The 18,169-nt window shown below is 35.7% G+C and overlaps 1 protein-coding gene across 2 annotated transcripts in view; it reads left to right on the top strand.

Moving 5' to 3' along the window:
* CDH18 (cadherin 18) overlaps nucleotides 1-18,169 on the top strand; it is a 298,102-nt gene that overhangs the window by 208,005 nt on the left and 71,928 nt on the right. For both annotated transcript variants that reach the window (XM_076330375.1, XM_076330374.1), the window contains exon 6: nucleotides 16,682-16,849. In XM_076330375.1, coding sequence (XP_076186490.1) covers nucleotides 16,682-16,849 — 168 coding nt within the window. The remainder of the gene's footprint in view (nucleotides 1-16,681; nucleotides 16,850-18,169) is intronic.

Genomic DNA, 18,169 nt, shown 5'->3' with positions numbered 1-18,169 from the left:
TCTGGAGCCTTCAGTGTAAGAAAGACAAGGACCTGTTGGAGCGGGTCCAGAAGAGGGCCATGAAAATGATCAGGGGGATGGAACACCTCTCCTGTGAAGAAAGGCTGAGAGTTGGGGTTGTTCAGCCTAGAGAAGAGAAGGCTTCGAGGAGACCTTATTGCAGCCTATCAGTACTTCAAGGGGGCTTACAAAAACAATGGAAGCAAACTTTTTAGCAGGGCCTGTTGTGACAGGACAAGGGGGAGTGGCTTTAAGCTAAAGGGGGGTAGATTCAGACTAGATATAAGGAATAAATTTTTTACGCTGAAGGTGGTGAAGCACTGGCACAGGTTGCCCAGCGAGGTGGTGGATGCCCCATCCCTGGAAACAGTCAAGGTCAGGTTGGACAGGGCTCTGAGCAACCTGATCTAGTTGAAGATGTCCCTGCCCACGGCGGGGGGGTTGGACTAGATGACCTTTAGAGGTCCTTTCCAACCCAAACTATTCTATGATTCTATGATGTTTTACAAATAACTGTACTAGCTCCTGGAAATACATTTTTCTTTGTAGGTATTCCCTGACTTAGAACTATTTCATTTTCAATGTTTGGGTTAATTTACAATAGCTGAGTTTTAAGGAGTCAAAATTTTCTTTCAGTTACGCTCCCACTGTTAGTTTACTTACAGCTTGTCTCAGAAGATGCAGTTCTAAATTTCTCGATGAGAGTTTCATTAGCAGAAATACACCGCTTATAAAGTCTCTTTCTAGAATCATTGCTTGTTGTATATTGGAGCACCACTTTGTGTCTGTAGCAGATAATGGGTTTCACCCTTATGCTGGGCTTTGCCAGTAAGACAACATGGTAAAAGACTCTGGACTGTCTAAAATTTAAACATGAAAGTAAATGTAGGATTGGAAGTAAAGGTAGAGAGATTTGAATTGAATTGCCTGTTCCTAAGAGGAAGTGAATGGCCCAAACAGGCATGCAGTCTGTGTTTCCTATTCCTGAACTTAAAACGCAGATTCGCAAATGTATATTTTACTCTTCAGGTGTGATTTTAGAAACATTATGGTACAAACAAAGTGTAATTATTGGCCAGATTCTCAGGAGCTGTAACAGCAACCTTGCTCATATAAGACAATCTTCCCTGATATGAGCTCCCCTCTCCATTAACACCTGCAGAGCGAAAACTCCTCAACTAGATTACTAGATTGACAACTTAGCCCTAATTGTGGTAAGAAGCTTTTTGCCTAAAAATAAAAAAAATAAGATTCTTTACCAATGTAAATCAGCATAGCTTCGTTATCTTGATTTGAAGTATGTGGATTTATACCAGATCAAGATCAACAATGTGAGGTCCTGCTCACCTTCATCATGTATGTACTTTAAGAAAATCTTAAGAAGAGTGGACAAGAAAAACACTTGACAGTTCCAAACATGGCAAGCCATAATTGCTGCAATTTTCTGCACAAGGAAAGCTCCTGTCCACTCTAATTAGGATTCCCTATGGCTGGCCTCCAGATACCATGGATTTTTTTAGGTTCTTGCCTGGTACGTGAGATGAAATGCTCTTTTTTATTTACATATCAGATACTGTATGTGTAGGTACATGTAAATTGCTTTAGGTATACTGTTTCATATTACCTCAGGCCATTCTGGAGATTTAGAAATCTGAGCTACACGTACAGAGAAATGCTTGCTATTGTAGATTAAATCTAGAGGAAAGACTTCCTCTACGGACATATACAAAGAAAACACTGGGCAAATAAGTTTATGTGTTTCATTTAGTTTAAGAAAAATGGTGAAAGAAATTCAGAGTGAAAACTGGTATACTGCTCTGAATCTCTTTTATTTTGTCATAATAATTAGAAACAGGAGGTAGTTTTATATAGCCCGTGATGTAGTGTTCAAGAACAATTAGGTCAAGAATAATAATTTAGCCTTGGGACGGGTACTTAAACAAAGTGAAGGACTGGATTTTAAATAGACAACCTAATTCCTTATGAACTTTTAAAAGCATTCTTACTCCTCCTAAATGTTAGCAGAAGAGTGAATAATTTATTTTTTTATTTGTCATTCACATTGGAAAGTAATAGTCTAATTTAAGGTCAACCATGTTAAGGAAGGCAGCCTTGCTTGTTTTTATTGAAAGTTTATTTTCTAGTGATAATTTCATAGCTTCATTTGAATAAGTTTGAATGAACCTTTACATCATTAGTTAGAACATACATTTGGTAAACAGTCATTGACTCTTTGTACCAAATAATAAATCAAGGTAGCCCTATTATCTTTTGTCTGTATTATCCTACTGTGGGTTTTTTTATATGAAATAGAGAATTAAAAATAATTTTAGAAAATTTTATGTCCTTTAGAAAGGACAGACAGAGGGTATTGAAGTCCACTTTTTTGATTCATTCCAGGTCCTCATGAGGCAAGTTTTTGCACTAGGTAGAACCCTAGAGAAGGGAAAAAGCTCTCTGACACTGCTGTTGGTCTGTTTTCTTGCCCTGTGTAGATCACAAATTCATTATCCAGACAAGTAAACTCATTGAAAATATAATTTTTAGGAAAACCTTATTTAAAAAGGTAGGTGGAAATTTGCAAGCATTTTTTTTTCATTTGTTACAATTTCCAAAATATTTATGTCTGTAAAAAATCTGTATTTCAACTCTTCATCTTTGGTCATGCTGTTTTTCAATACTGTCTTTCAATGATACCTAAAACATTTTGGCATATCATTCCAGTCAGTAAAAAATTCCTTGTGGAAATTGTCTAGAAGATTTAAACAGCTAATGTTTGTTCAGTGCAAGTTTGAAATATTACAGTATGTTATGTTGCCAATGCATAACCAAATTGTATAAAGGTTTGAGACACTTGAAAGATCCCAGTTACACAGGCTCACTTAATCTTTAATAAATTGCTGTGTTTTAAACTGAGCTTGAAAAGGCGCATTTTATATATTTGTTATACAACTATACAAATATTGCATTCATCCGAAGGGGTCACATAGATTATTGTAGTTTTTTAAGCTGGTTGCTGACTGATCAAGGAAATCAAGTTGTAAGTTGATAGGTTTCCCTATTTTCTCAGAGAAATAATTGAAACCTGAAGGTACAAAACAAAGGCTATTCTTGCATTTTTCAATGATTGTAGATGAGAATGGTAGGTAGGAAGAGGAAAAGGAAAGAGGATCTTTTGATTTTTTTTTTTTTTTTTCCTTTTTTACACAACCCAGCATAGAAGTTTGTAATATATGGTATATAAAATTTGTGGTACTTGTGACTTGGTTCATAAAGTTGTATAACTTTCCTCACCGTGGGTGGGATATGTGACAAAGTCCTGGCTTTCCCAGGGCTGATGACAAGATATATGTGGAGTTATTCCTAAATAAGTCTTGCTCCAGTAAGAGCTTTTAAGAGTCAGCACTTGTATTTTCAAATTTGTGCTTTATCTAAATTCAGAATAATTTCAAATGCAGACAAGCTTCAGTTTCAAATCAAGAGGTGTTCAATCCTAATGTGTACAGCAGAGGCTGACCACCTTGCAGAATAATGTGTTCAGTCAAATCAAAAAGAGAAACAACTTTATAAAATTGTGTCCTGTCATGGAGTGGTCATATTTTATGTTTTGTGTGACCTTACTGTGATGCCTTTTAATTTATCGTAGTGTGAGGGTGCCTCTTTTCAACAAGCTACACCACTTCACTAATTCAGTAGTCATTTCTTGATAGCAGTGCACCTGTAACAATGGAACAACACAGACTTCTGTTTTCAGCCAACTGTAAGATTTATTGTACCTCTAGGTAGAAATTTATCTTTTCTCTGACTAGATCAATATCTAACTCTCAGGTCAATAAATCCTGATTGAATCTCAACAGAAGTTAATAGCTACCTATTATGTCACCTAATAGACAAAGATTTTGTGGGTGTTGGGTCTAAGAAAGAAAATAACATTTGTGAACGCACATATCAGAAGTTTTATTATAGGATTTCTTTAAATTTTATCTATATAACATCTATATAAACACCTTTTTTGTGTCTGTCAGAAAGTTATGAAAAATGTGGTAAAGTTAATGCCACCACATACACATTTTCAGCATTAAAAAATACCTATTTGTGATCTACCGTAGTTCCTTGGTCAGCATTCTGTTTATCCAGAGTGCAGTTCTTAGACATTTTTTCTCCTATGCGGAGTTTGAACAAGTATTTTTCATTGTGTGAACTGATTGCAATTTTCTTCCAAGTACTAAGGTTTCAATGAATTTATAAATTTTTGATGGTTAAAATGTTTTTTTCCAGAAAACATTACAATAATATTTTGTTTCTAGGATTTTTCTTTCAAGGACCTGTAAGGAAACCAATTAATCATATTTGTAAGATAGTTGTTGTAACACATATATATATGTATATTTACACTCTGATGTACTAAATCTAGCACTAAAGCACCTTCCAAAATGAAGAATTTTTGCTGATGGTATTTTGCTGATTGTTGAATTTGCTGATTTTGCTTTGAACAGACATTAGCTTGCATGGCCACTATCATAACATGTCAAGCAGAAATGGTTTTATTGTAATTCAAGTACCTAGGATACATGGAAAAAGTGTTTCACATTTCCATATTGACACCAGTCTCATTGTATTTCATTTGCACTTTACAAATAAGCATACTTAAATGCTGAGTAAGGTTGTGCTCTAAATGAATTATAACAATTATAAATTATGCTGTACTGCTATAAGATCCTTAACGTGTTATGCATGGGTCAATGAGGCATTGCGGTTAAGTGGAATGCTCACAGGTATAAGTATCACAGGGAGAAAAGAACACACCAACCATGTAAATGCTTGGTCTGTTGGCTAAGCAAGCTTTCTTACTAACAGATAATCTGAATTATATCTCTTGACCTTGTCTGTCAGTTGTAATTAAATTAGTCAGCACATGGAATTTTGTCCAAATGTGGAATCTTTTCAAGATTGTATGTTGCCTTCGGTTTTTTAATTTGCCGGACACCATTTTGACCCTATTTGAAAGATTTTTGTCATACCTATAGTCATTGTCTCTCTTCTTGTCCCTCTTATCAAGGTGATCTACTTTGAAAAGAAACCACAATATTATTCAACATAATGGGCAACTATGTTAATTATCCCCAATTATTTAGATACATTATCATGTACTTATTAAAGACAAAAAGTTTAATTTGCATAAAGGTCTAATTGAATAATAGTAGATGAGAAATATGAGGTCAAGTCTGTGGCTCCATCTTTATTTTTCTTACCATTATGAAGGAAGTAATAAGGAGCTTTGGATTATGAGTGAAATATTAGCAGCTTTAACCTTCAGCTCTCTATTATTTTGTAATTTTCATTCAAACTATAGATATTTTTATGTAGGTCGGAAGGTAAGTGATATTACGAGAAGCAATGTTTGATGCTGGCAGACAATACTATTTCTATTTTAAGAGAGGGTATTTCCAAGATTGTGAATATAAGTAGTGAGTTTTCAGATAGTTTTAAGCTCTTGTCAAATGGGATTTCCTTTGAGAAGATTCCTGTACTTAATTCCCATCTGCTGTGTTCAGGGGTTACTGAATGCATCCGCTTTTTACGTAATTGTTTGTCTCATGTCATAAGGTTGTTCCTTCTCACCAAGGATTAAATACACCTGTAAGAAGTTTATATCTGAAGAAATCACACTTAATGAGTAACTTCCTCCCTTCCAGCATTCTTTGTCCTTGCCTTATCTTCACACTCACATCATTTGCTTGGTTCCTCTGCTTGCCTACCTGACAAGAAATCTGTTATGGAGAAGTCCTCAATATCTAAGCAGCATTAAGTTATCTGTTAGTCATGTATATCATCTGTATCTAGGCATGTGTCATAGCTATCTTGAACATAATACTTTAAATATTTCATTATACAACCAGCAGTCACTTGTTACCAGCTTTGAGCAAACAATTATCTTCCCCCCCCCGCCCCCTAATTAGGATACAGATTCTTCTTTGTTTTTTAAATACATTTTTAACTGAATTGTCAAAAAAAAAAAAAATTCAGCACAACAGTAGCATCATACTTCTGTAGGCTTGCCTCATGCTGCTTTACCCAAGGCACATGCCTACTGCATTAACAGGAACACATCAGAGTTTGACCACTGTATTGTTCAAGTTGGAGAATTTGACCATTTAGCCCTGTTTGCTCCTAACCGTATGTTTCTTCAAAACTATAGAAATGCTACTAATTCATATTCAGTTCCAAGGAAATCACACGAGTCAGTGCAAAACCATTGAAGTGTCTTCTGTTATAAATTGAATTATTTCATCATGCACACTTACGCAGAGAACTATACATAGTGGCATGTTGCTACTAGACACAAGAATATTTTTATTCAAGACAAAGTATGTCTTTAAGGCTTTCTTCTATTCCTCCATACCTCATCTCCAACAGTTTTGTGTGGAAAAAAATAAAATCTTCAATAATGGAGAAGCAACTTTAGGAGACGTCAAAACCACTCAGGGGATTTGCTTGAAAGAATGTTTAAGTCTATTTTGCTGTCTGAAAATTCCTAGGAACTTACTTGCAATTTATACTTCAAAAGAAACAACTTGCATGTTTTCAAGACATAACATATTGATAAACAATTTCTGAAAATGGAGGAATTAGCCCCTTTGTGAACTCTTTTCAGAATCTGCACATCAAAAAAATTGGCAGAATTTTCCTATTTTTCACCCTGAAATGTTGACTCTTCTAGAAACAGGATTAGTTTAATGGAGAACTATAATTATTGTCCAGTCCCCAAACTAGGAAGGGTGATAGATTCTCCCTGAATAAAGAAGTAGATAAGGAAATTTGAAGAATATACATGTGTGTCAGTTTTCTAAAAGGCCAAGCAAAACGAAATCTGTAACATGAGGCTGGCAAATTTAATCAAAAGAAAAAAGAAAAATAGAGGAGCTGAGAAAGAATTTAGCCAATAAAAAAAATAAAAATAGCAATAATGCCTTTCTATGTGTTTTTCTGGAAAATAGGTCATAGTAAAGAAACCTGATTTCTTTATTTTATGAAACGGCAAGTTATATTGAAAAAGATAACTGCCATGTCACATGCCATTCTAGTTAAATAGATAGCAATAAGTAGTAGCAACAAAGCACATATTAAATGGCTATGAACTGGCTACCTGGGAGGTAGCAAAAAACTGTCATCAAGGCAGAATCTTTACAAAAGGAAGAGATTCCACCAGGTCTCTGCAGGGATTGTTGTAAGACCAACTCTATTCAGATTCTTTTTGTGTGGATTAAAAGTAAACATAAGACTACTGCTGATAAAATTTTTGGATGACACAAAAATGGCAGAATGATGAATAAAGATGAGAACAGCACATTCTGTCAAAATAACCCAAATTGTTTGATAACCTGTGCCACTCAATGCAATAAATGCAAAGTCCTACAGTTAGAACTGAGGACGGTGGGACTGTATCCAGGAGAACCATAACTATGTAAAGTAAGAGTAAAGCAGCTCAAAATGAGTTCCCAAAACAGTAATAAGCCAAAAAAGCCCAATACAACCCTTGAATAGATTCTTTATATGTTGTAAGAAGACTAGAAAAGTTAAATTTACATCAGAGGTTGGTACTGGGCGGGGGGGGGTAGTATTATTGAAATATCAATATTAATTTCATTTGTATTTTTACAAAATTTTGGAAAGCTGAAAGGAGCAAATAACACTATGAGTGGGAGAAAAGGCTTTACAGTAAAAAGTTTTTTACTATTTAGTTTATCAGAAAGGTTAGCTTCATGAGAATATAGCAGTACCTTTACAAGGAGAAATACTGGGAAGTAACGGTCTGAAAGAGGGTAACAAGAGTCAATAGTTTTGTCCTGGTTTTGGCAGTGATAGAGTTAATTTCCTTCCTAGTAGCTGGTACAGTGCTGTGTTTTGGATTTAGGATGAGAACAAAGTTGATAACGCACCGATGTTCTAGTTGTTGCTACGTAATGCTTACACTAGCCAAGGACTTTTTAGTTCTCTACCGACTGAGAAGGCTGGAGGTGCACAAGAAGCTGGGAGGGGGCACAGCCAAACTGGCCAAAGGGACATTCCATACCATGTGACGTCATGCTCAGTACATAAACTGGGGAAAGCTGGCCGGGGGGGCCGCTGCTCGGGGACTGGCTGGGCATCGGTCGGCGGGTGGTGAGCGATTGCACTGTGCATCACTTGCTTTGTGTATTATTATTATTATCATATTATTATTATTATTGTTTTATTTCAATTATTAAAGTGTTTTTATCTCAACCCACGAGTTTTCTCACTTGTGCTCTTCCAATTCTCTCCCCCATCCCACCGGGGGTGGGGGGAGTGAGCGAGCGGCTGCGTGGTGCTCAGTTGCCGACTGAGTTTAAACCACGACAAGTTTGAAATTGAAAGTGCACGCTACCAAATAAAGGGCAGACCTTTGACTTATATGATTAATGACTGGAATATTCAGTCAAGTAAATAGGTGATATTTTCTACCTCTTGATCACTTCAGTTCAAATTTGCATGTTTTCAGGAGGACGTGCTTTAGCCAAAATTGAACTGCTAGGTTCAGTACAGTGCTAGTTCAGTCAATGGCCTGAGTTCTACAGGAGGTCTGGTGGTCCTATCTGGCTTTTAACAGTGAATCCATTAGATAAAGAATTCACCATTAAGCTTGAATACCTTAGTTTTTTGAAAGAATGTATTTTGACTGTGGATGCATCAGGTTACATAAACTGTACTAAAAATCTAAGCTATACTTAGATTTCTTTCCAAAGTGAGGGTTGTTGCTTAAAAAGAGTCTAAATTTTGAAGATTTGAATGGATTACAAGCACTGTACCTAATTAGGTGGTATAGCCATGTAATGTGTTTGATAGTAATGTGTTTGGGAAAAAATATTGCTTTGTTAAATAGAAAAAGAAACAGCCAGATTTCTGGCTGCCAGTAACTCTGTTGCCCACCTCTCAGGCTGCCAAGTGGTGGCTGCCCCCCACTGACTTCTTTTAGATAATCTGAAAATATTTTTGGAAGCTGAAGACCACCTGTTTTCTTATAGTCCAGTTCATGCCTGTTTTGTGTAGATGGTTATGCAAGCTGGTTTCCTTTGACTAGAAAATATTTGAAGAATTGATGCTGTATGTCTTACTGGACCCTACAATCTAATGACTCTGTATTTTACTTTATTGTTACTATGACAGCACCACCTCATTCTGTTCCATTTCCACTGACTGTTTCTGTTAAAACATATTTCCATCCTGTCTGTACTACAAGCTAACAACTATTTTACTCACCATGATTAACTCTTCTCTGCTACTTTTAAAAACAGAAAAAAGTGTTTATACACAGTACTTCAAGTTGCAGCCATACAGCCTGCCAGATACCACTGAGTTGTGCATGTAAACTCAGGTTTATGGTCCAACCTGCACAGAGGTCCTCAGACAGTAGAACGATGTCTGTACAGCTCAACAGAACAAATGAAAAGATACCCGTACCTTTACAGCCATATAGAGTCACACCAGACATAAGTTGGTTAAAAGAGTTTGGGTTGTGATTAGATAATGAGATCTGCACCAAAAAAGTCAGTTTTGTTTAAATGCTAAATTACCTGAAAAGTTTGATGCGGTTGTCTAGGCCAAAGTGAAAAGTTGATGTTTACAGGAATGACAACAATCACAGTGGAATAAACCAACAATCCACGACCACTAAATCCAGAAAATAGCTCTTCCATATGTGCTGGTTTTGGCTGGCGTAGAGTTAATTTTCTTCATAGTAGCTAGTATGGGGCTGTGTTTTGGATTTGTGCCGGAAACAGTGTTGATAACACAGGGCTGTTTTAGTTACTGCTGAGCCGTGCTTACACAGCGTCAAGGCCTTTTCTGCTTCTCACCCCACCCCACCAGCGAGTAGGCTGGGGGTGCACAAGAAGTTGGGAGGGGACACAGCTGGGACAGCTGACCCCAACTGACCAAAGGGATATTCCATACCTTATGATGTCACACTCAGTGGTAAACTAGGGGGAAGGTTGGCCGGGGGGGCTGCTTCTCAGGGACTGGCTGAGCATCGGTTGGTTGGTGGTGAGCAATTGTTTTCATTTGAATCACTTGGCTCTCTTGGGTTTTATTTCTCTCTCTTTGTTATTTTCCTTTTCATTACAAGTTGTTGTTGTTATTGTTATTATTATCATTATTGTTGTTATTATTATATTTCCATTATTAAACTGTTCTTATCTCAACCCATGAGTTTTCTCACTTTTGCCCTTCCAATGGTCCTCCCCTCATCCTGCTGGGCGGGGAGTGAGTGAACAGCTGTGTGGTGCTTAGTTGCTGGCTGCGGTTAAACCATGACACCATAGCATAGTGATTTGGAAGTAGCAGCAATCTGAAGACAATGGGACAAGTACAACACTTCAGTGTAAAAACATCCATGATAATAATGTCCTGCTGATTAAACCAGCCTACAAGAGGCTGAGAGAAATGTACTTTAAAAAACCCTGAACCATACTAACTGAAACAGAGCTGGCAAACCTGGCATCCATATACATATGCTTTAACTATTGGCAAGAGAAAAAATGGCAGCTTCCTGCTCAAATAGGGTCGCCACTTGCGATGGTATTTCTATAACAGATATTCCTTTGATTTGCAGCAATTGCATATGGCAGATTAGAGTTTCTTGTCTGCTTTCTGGGAGGCAGCATGGCAGCAAATTCTTAATTTAATTCATTTGAATATGCTTTGCAGTACGAAAACAGTGGAAGGTGCTATGATTACATTTGGCATCTATGCAATTGCCACATAAATTAGCGTATTTTCCACCCAGTCAGTTAAGCTTTCTTCAGATTTCTTAATTCCGGAGGCTTCGGCACAAGACTTCATTTTGTAAATTCAGGCTGTTACTCATCGAGATTTTTGAGAAGGCTTTATTTACTAATAGTAAATTGAATAGTTTGTTTTTTTTTTTTTCCTGGGGGTATCCATTGTAATATAATCAATCTGGTTAATCCCCCCTTATTTTAATACCAAATGAACAGTATTCTAACCTACTTATTTAAAAAGCCTTACTATTTACTTTTAAAAATATACCCTTTTTTCAGCAATTTCTATTTTATTACAGCAGTTTTCTTTCAATGTTGGATTCATGTATTTTATTTCAATGATAATTTTCCTTAAGAAAAGGCATAGTGTCTTTCAGTACTATAATCATGATCATAGAAGAAAACTGACCACTAATTGTTGTTTCTTTGACTTTTAGCCATGAAGTGTCTAGTGATGTCCCTGTAAAGGAGCAAAATGTATAATTTTAGTTATGTAAAGTAGGTCTGACTCAAAGACCTAGATTAAAAATATCTATGTTATAGAACCATTCAGAATGTGGAGTATGACCATAATATCTGTATTGCACATTTTGTTTACAGTTATAGTTTGAACTAAATCACAAATCCAAGTGAAAGTCTATTGGGAGTTTTAAATTTGAAGTTCATTCTGAAGTTTTAAGAAAAAAGAAATGCACCTGCTGACTTGTACTTGCTCAGCATTTGTCTTAAAATGCAAAACCCACAAAAACCATACTTCTTTCTCTTAAAAGGTATGTGTCTAATTCTATCAAGGTGGAATAATATTAGATTTTGAAATGTATTTTAATATATACAATATATTCAGAATATTAAGTTACAGTAAAATAAGCTAAATACATATCCTAAAACAAAAAAGTTATAAAAATAGAGCTTTTAGTCACAAAATAAAAATAATATTAATGAAATTACCATCTGCAACAGTTCACTTCCCTCAATAATTAGTAAAATCACATATTTAATTAGTTATTAAATAGATATTTAAAATTATTTTGAACCATTTAGTGGTTGTGGTCATGACAAGACAGATATATAAGAAAGTAGAATATGGGGGATCTAGTATGACCTACTGGCCCTTCATAAAATCTCTAGTGACCAGGCTCATGATCCAACAACAGAATGGAAATTTTCCAAACAAAAAAAATTAACTTTCCCATGACAAACTATTTTGTCATGAAAGTGGAGTTGTTTTGTTGTTTTTTTTTTCCCCACTAGATAGAAAACCTTTGAGCTCAAAATGTTAAAATGAACCATGGTTTATTCTGAGAAGGTTCCATTCACACATCATGCAGGAGTAGGCTGTAAGATAAAGCTGACTAAAATTCTGCAGTGGTTACTGAATCTAAAATAAGTTCTTATTTTGTATAAGTAATAAGATAAATTACTTCAAGTGTACCAGACTGTCAGGTAGGAACATAGTTAAATACTTTGGTAAATGCACAGTTAGGTACTTGGCTGTGACAGACATTTTCTTAATAATTGTCTACACTTGAGTTAAAAAGCCTTGATTTTTACAGTCTCAGTTACAGCTGAGCCTTCTGTTGTAGCTCTTCTTACATGCAAGTAAAATGGTTCTTCACAGAATGCTAAAAAAGGCAACATAACACAGTCAGATGCCGCAGAGCATAGAAGTATTTCAAAAAAAAGTTGGGGGGAAAAAAAAAGGAATTGACTGCAGTTCAGTATCAGGAATAAATTCAGAGAGCCTGAGTGGAGAAGGAAGTATAACTTGCCAAAAATAAACCTATTTTCAGGGCTTTCTCAAATCCGGAGGCGTTGGGTGAAAGGAAAGAAAAGGAGCTATTCACAGTAGTAGACATACCAATCTTTCATCTCAATGTTCTTCTCGGCCAGTTTTGTCTGATGTTTTGAGAATAAATGCAGGACCTTCATGAAGAAATTTCCTGATTGCAAAAAGTTGTGAGGAACCGTCAGTACAGAGGAAGAAGCTTATATCTTTGAGGGCAAGAGGAAGAACATAATGAAATTTAACAGTATTCTCTAGTAAAGGCCATGTTGCAGGACTAATTGTAAGACTATCTGGATGATGCTTTTAGTCATATTGTTTAGTTTTAATTAGTCCTGTGAGGTGCAGGGAGTTGGACTCAATGATCCTTATGGGTCCCTTCCAGCTCGAGATATCCTATGATTCTACAGTAACTCTGGTCTCATTAATTTGGAAGTGTCATTGGAGGAGAATGTCCTGGGTATATTAGTCAATCATAGATGAATCACCAGTGTGATGTAATCTGGGAAAAAAAATAAATAAAAAAAAAGTTGTAATTAGAAAAGGTGGTGATAAAATCTCATCTGGAATGTAGGTAGGTTTCTGGTCATCCATGGTCAAGGAAGATAAATTCAAATTGGAAAATGTGCTTTCCAAGACTAGAAATTGTCAGAGAAAAAAAACAAAAATTGGTGTGATTTAGAGGTTAATAAATTTAGACAACAAGTTAGAAGAAAAAGTGTGTTCTGGGAGAGCTTTCCACATGGGAGAATACATCTCACATAATTTTAAGATGGAAATAGGTATGAATAGACTCAGCAGGCCAGAGGTCCAGAGCTGTGTGTCCTTCTCAGTTCCATTCCAATAGATCTAAACCTCTACATGTTGTACATGATTTTTGACATAGCAGTCAAACTTCTGTAAAAATTCTTCACTTAATACCAGAAACAGGGTGGGGTGTTCGTGTAATGATGTCTACATCTTGCTTTTTTTTTTTTTTCTTGCTTTCCTTTCTTAGTAAAGATGAATAAATATTAGATACATAGCTGAAAAGTACTCAGTTAACAGGGTAGCAGTGCTGCCTAACAAATATGAGGCAAAATTAAGGCTGTGTTTAAATTTAAAAAGCCTGTGGTAGTTTTCTTTTTCAGTTTCTTTCCTCACGGTTTTAGACAGGGAGATGTCTTCCTTAATATGAACTTCCTGTCTTCTTGTGGGATGTGTAGGACCCCCTGCCAAGTATACTGAAGATACTCAGGGGCAATTCCTACTTTAAAAGGAACTGCTGGAGCATTTCATATTACCTTATCGGAAAAGGCAACCAAGAAAGTTCTCCTTACACCTTTTGGGCTCATTAGAGAAATTTGAAATTATGTATGATTTTAGTGCTATAGTGCCAGAACAGTTGGTGGAGCTGCTAGTGACAAGAACAGAACATCAAGGTCCTCACGGTAGTTACATACCTCATACTGATGATATAATTTTAGGATGTATCTATGTATAGGCAACCAAGAAAAGAAAAAGAACTAAATCTTCCCTTATCTCCTGTCCTTCAGCATATCCCAAAATTAAAACCAGTTTTCTTATTCTAAACTCTGGATACAAATTTTTGGAATTAAAAACTTGCCCATTTTCATTTACTCAGTTTTCAGAAAAGAGGAATCTAATGCAAGTAGGAGAGAACAAATGATTAGTCATCCACAAATCCTTATTAACTGTCTACAAGCATTGATTCAGTACCACACCCCTTGAAGCAAAAAGGAAGAGGAAAGTAATTGTAATTCAGAGGAATTTCTGTTTTTTTTCAATTAGTTTAATGTAAGTGGCTAGTGTATTTATGAGGATTGTACAGAAGACAGATGTTCCACTGTGTAAAATTTAGTCTTTTTCAAATTGAAATGGAAGGATTTTTTTTTTTTTTTTAAATTCCATACTTCCTCCATGCATATACATAAATATTAAATGTTCCAATAAATTTGGTTTCAATGTGAAGAACTGAAGCAATTTCTTTGAAAACTGTCCAAGCAGGACATTTTTAATTTTAATACTTTTCTATCTTCCTATTTTTCAGTAAAATGAATTTTCAGAATGGTAGTACCAGATTTTGTGAACTATATTGATTTTGATGAAACTGCATATTTAAGTTATATCAGTTCCTTTTATCCAAATGTCTCCATTTGGATAAAATGTCTCCTTTCTGTTATAGTATGTATATGTATAGTATGTATAAATTGTGGTTAATTTCAGTATTTCATGGTGAAATTTGTGAAAAAAGATCTGCTTCTAACTGTATCATTTAAAGGAAAAAACACTGATGAACTAAAACAGACTGGTATACGATTTTTAGCCAGCTTGTCCAGAATCTACGCTTCTGATGAAAAGGAATTTACAGCGCAATACTTTCTTAAAATCATTCTGAATCTTCATGGATACTTTAGAATATTATTCTTTGTGGATAGTTCTACTTATTTACGTGTGGTTTACATTCAGAATAGAATGGAAACAATGGTATAAGCTACATGAAAATTTCCATTTCATATGTAAATGGCTTTACTGAAGAAATGCAAAGAAAGTAATTTTAAAGTACAAGAAAAGTAGTGCTCTGGAAGTCACTTTTTGCATCATCTGAGACTGTGGGAATCAAAAATCTTAAGAATCATGCTGTACAGCAGATTGTCTAGGAGAGCAAGGCTCTCCTTCCTAAGTTGCTTTGTGTTAATGGCTATTATATGTTTAAAATTTACCCAGAAGCAACACCTGATCATGCTATGGTATATTTTCTTACTAGTTATAACAGCCACTCAGTTTAAGAGTCCAAAACCAAGTTATGCCAAAAATTTAGTTTTTTCAAAATTTAATGTTAATAAATTTAGCATTTCACATATTTATTTATTTATTTCTATGTCACTCACTCCAGTCTATCAACGTCTTTTATGTACTGGTGAGCCCAGAACTGGACCCAGCACTCCAGATGTGGCCTCACCAGCGGTGAGCAGAGGAGAAGGATCCCCTCCCTTGACCTGCTGGCAGCACTTTTCATAATGCAGCCTGGGATGCTGTTGGCCTTGTTTGCTGCAAGGGCACATCGCTGGCTCGTGTCCAACTTGAGGACCCCCTAGATCCTTTTCTGAAAAGCTGCTTCCCAGCTAGTCTGTCCACAGCATGTCCTGGTTCCCTGGCACAGGACTTGACGTTTCCCTTTACTGAACTCCATGAGGTTTCTGTCAGCCTGTGATCAAAGAAATTAGCAGGGCCTAATTTACAGGCATCATCATAAGTGAAAAATGTCCCTTAACTGAAACTGAGCCTACAGAGTTGACTGTTCCTCCGTTGTTGTAATCTTTGCTTCTGCATGTGTAATTGACTAAACGTTAAAAAAATTTATGATGGTGATGGATATAAATAAATAGAATTTTAGGATCACTCAATTTTGGTTTTCTCTCTGTACTGTAGTAAAAACAATAGTAGCTCATCTTTCACTTTACAGGCAAGTATTAGGTAAGTCACAATTATGAACATAAATGTATATGATTGACATGTATCAGATAAGAAAGTATAGTTTTTTGAGATTTGTCAACTAAGAAAGTTTAGCTTTTGGGTAGATTTAAGAGGTATGTCATATTTTAATTCAGAAATTAACTTTTCTTAAAAAGGAATTAGTGTCTTCTTCAGTGGGGTAAGAGTTCCCATTCATTAATATTCCTATTAAGTAGCTATTTAAACAGTTATAATATGTGAGAAAACACTGGAGTTTTGGCAATGTACCTTTTGGCTAGGAATGTTATATAAGCTGGATTAATTATTTATTAATATGAGTTGTTTTAATATATATGATTTTAATTTCTTCATATCCTCAAGCAAGTTGATTGTCTAGCAGCATCTGGCATTGTGTTTTTTATATATATATACACAATAAATATATATTATTTATATATACACAAACAACTAAAGCCAGCTTATTTTGATTGTAGAAAAGCCTTGCATTTCCAGAATATCTGCCATGCTCCACCTTTCCTGAAAAGAAAGGTTATGCCCAGCCTTTCTTCTTGCTCAAACAAGCTAATCCTGATCTAATCCTGATCTTTCTCTTGTTTGTTTGTTTGTTTTCTTTCCATCACAGGAGTCATCAGGACTGCCTTGCACAACATGGACAGGGAAGCCAGAGAGCATTATTCCGTTGTCATTCAAGCCAAAGATATGGCTGGGCAGGTCGGAGGGCTGTCAGGGTCAACAACTGTAAATATCACACTCACTGACGTCAACGACAATCCACCCAGGTTTCCTCAGAGTATGTACAATTTCAGCATATAACTGATTTGAAAATCGTGTTGATTTTCAGTGAAGTAAGAAGCTATTAGTGAAATCCAGTTGGTATTCAAGTTCATGGGGAGAAGCCAGCTTGGGAAGTGTCTGGATTCACCAATATTTTTCAGTTTTCCAGTGTTTTCAGATGAAGCACAGAGATGGCATAGCTAGAATATTGAAAACAGTGAAGATTTCTTTGAATTAAATACTGAGTAAAAGTGAGATGGGTGACAAAGGAATACTCGTCACATGTGGGTTATTCTCCAGTCCTTTTTGAATGTATATTTCAATAACTGTGTGATTTTGATCCCACAAGTGAATTATGTTGTTCCCATGGTAGACGACAAACATTAAAAGATTGAATACAGCATGTCTTTGGCTTCTTCCATACACATCTATCGATTTTTTTCTTCTGATTCTTTCTCTATACCCATGCGAACTTTTAAGATCACTTTTTACATTACAGATAGTAAAAAACTAAGCTGTTTCTCCCTGTTTTTGAGCTATGGTGGAGTCTGCCTTTATCCTAGTTAAATGAATTGTCGATGTTGATGTCAAACTGAATGTTCTCACATGCATATGTGAAAAGTATATGCTAGAATACTCTTAGAATATCTTAATATGACCACTAACAGGAAGTTCATTTCTATCCAGCTCATTGGGTGCACATTGATCTGACACAGCAGCTGGAGTCTTGTAGGAATTCTGAATTCAGTTGACAATTTATTTAAAAGTCTTCTGGAATGTAATTGCATAGCTAAACCTGCTTTCCTTTGCACATTGGCTCGAGGCCAATAAGAATATTGTAATCTGGACTCAGACATTGTGTGAGCCCTTGTAGAACATAATGGACTGGTAGCTATAGGTACATCATCCACTGGGAAATGCATTAAGTTGTTTGAATGAGAAGATTTATAAGCAATAATAGAGATCACAAATCTCCGGGGAAAAGAAAAGCTCCCTGGCAGTACACGTTATGTAAAATCTGTTCAAGCAGTAAGAAGGCTTATTAAAAGTGTTGCAGAAATGAATATTTTTTCTGTGCCTCACAAACACATAAAAACATAAAGCCTTTGAAACACAGCCTTAAATAAAGTATATTTGGTTTTATGTTCCACAGAATTGTCATTGCATCCACCACTCTATTTAATACTTCCTAACTATTGGAAGGGCAAAAGGTAAGGCATATCTTTGAACAAATATAGCATCTAAAATAGTTAAGGTAGAAAAAATGTCCTAAGTTTCCTGTAAACTCAGAGACAAATGGATCCCTACACATCAGGTTTCAAGAATTGGCATCTTT

The sequence above is a fragment of the Aptenodytes patagonicus genome, chromosome 2, assembly GCF_965638725.1.
Source record: "Aptenodytes patagonicus chromosome 2, bAptPat1.pri.cur, whole genome shotgun sequence".
In the NCBI taxonomy this organism is placed as follows: Eukaryota; Metazoa; Chordata; class Aves; order Sphenisciformes; family Spheniscidae; genus Aptenodytes; species Aptenodytes patagonicus.
This window is presented reverse-complemented; position numbering and strand designations above follow the sequence as displayed.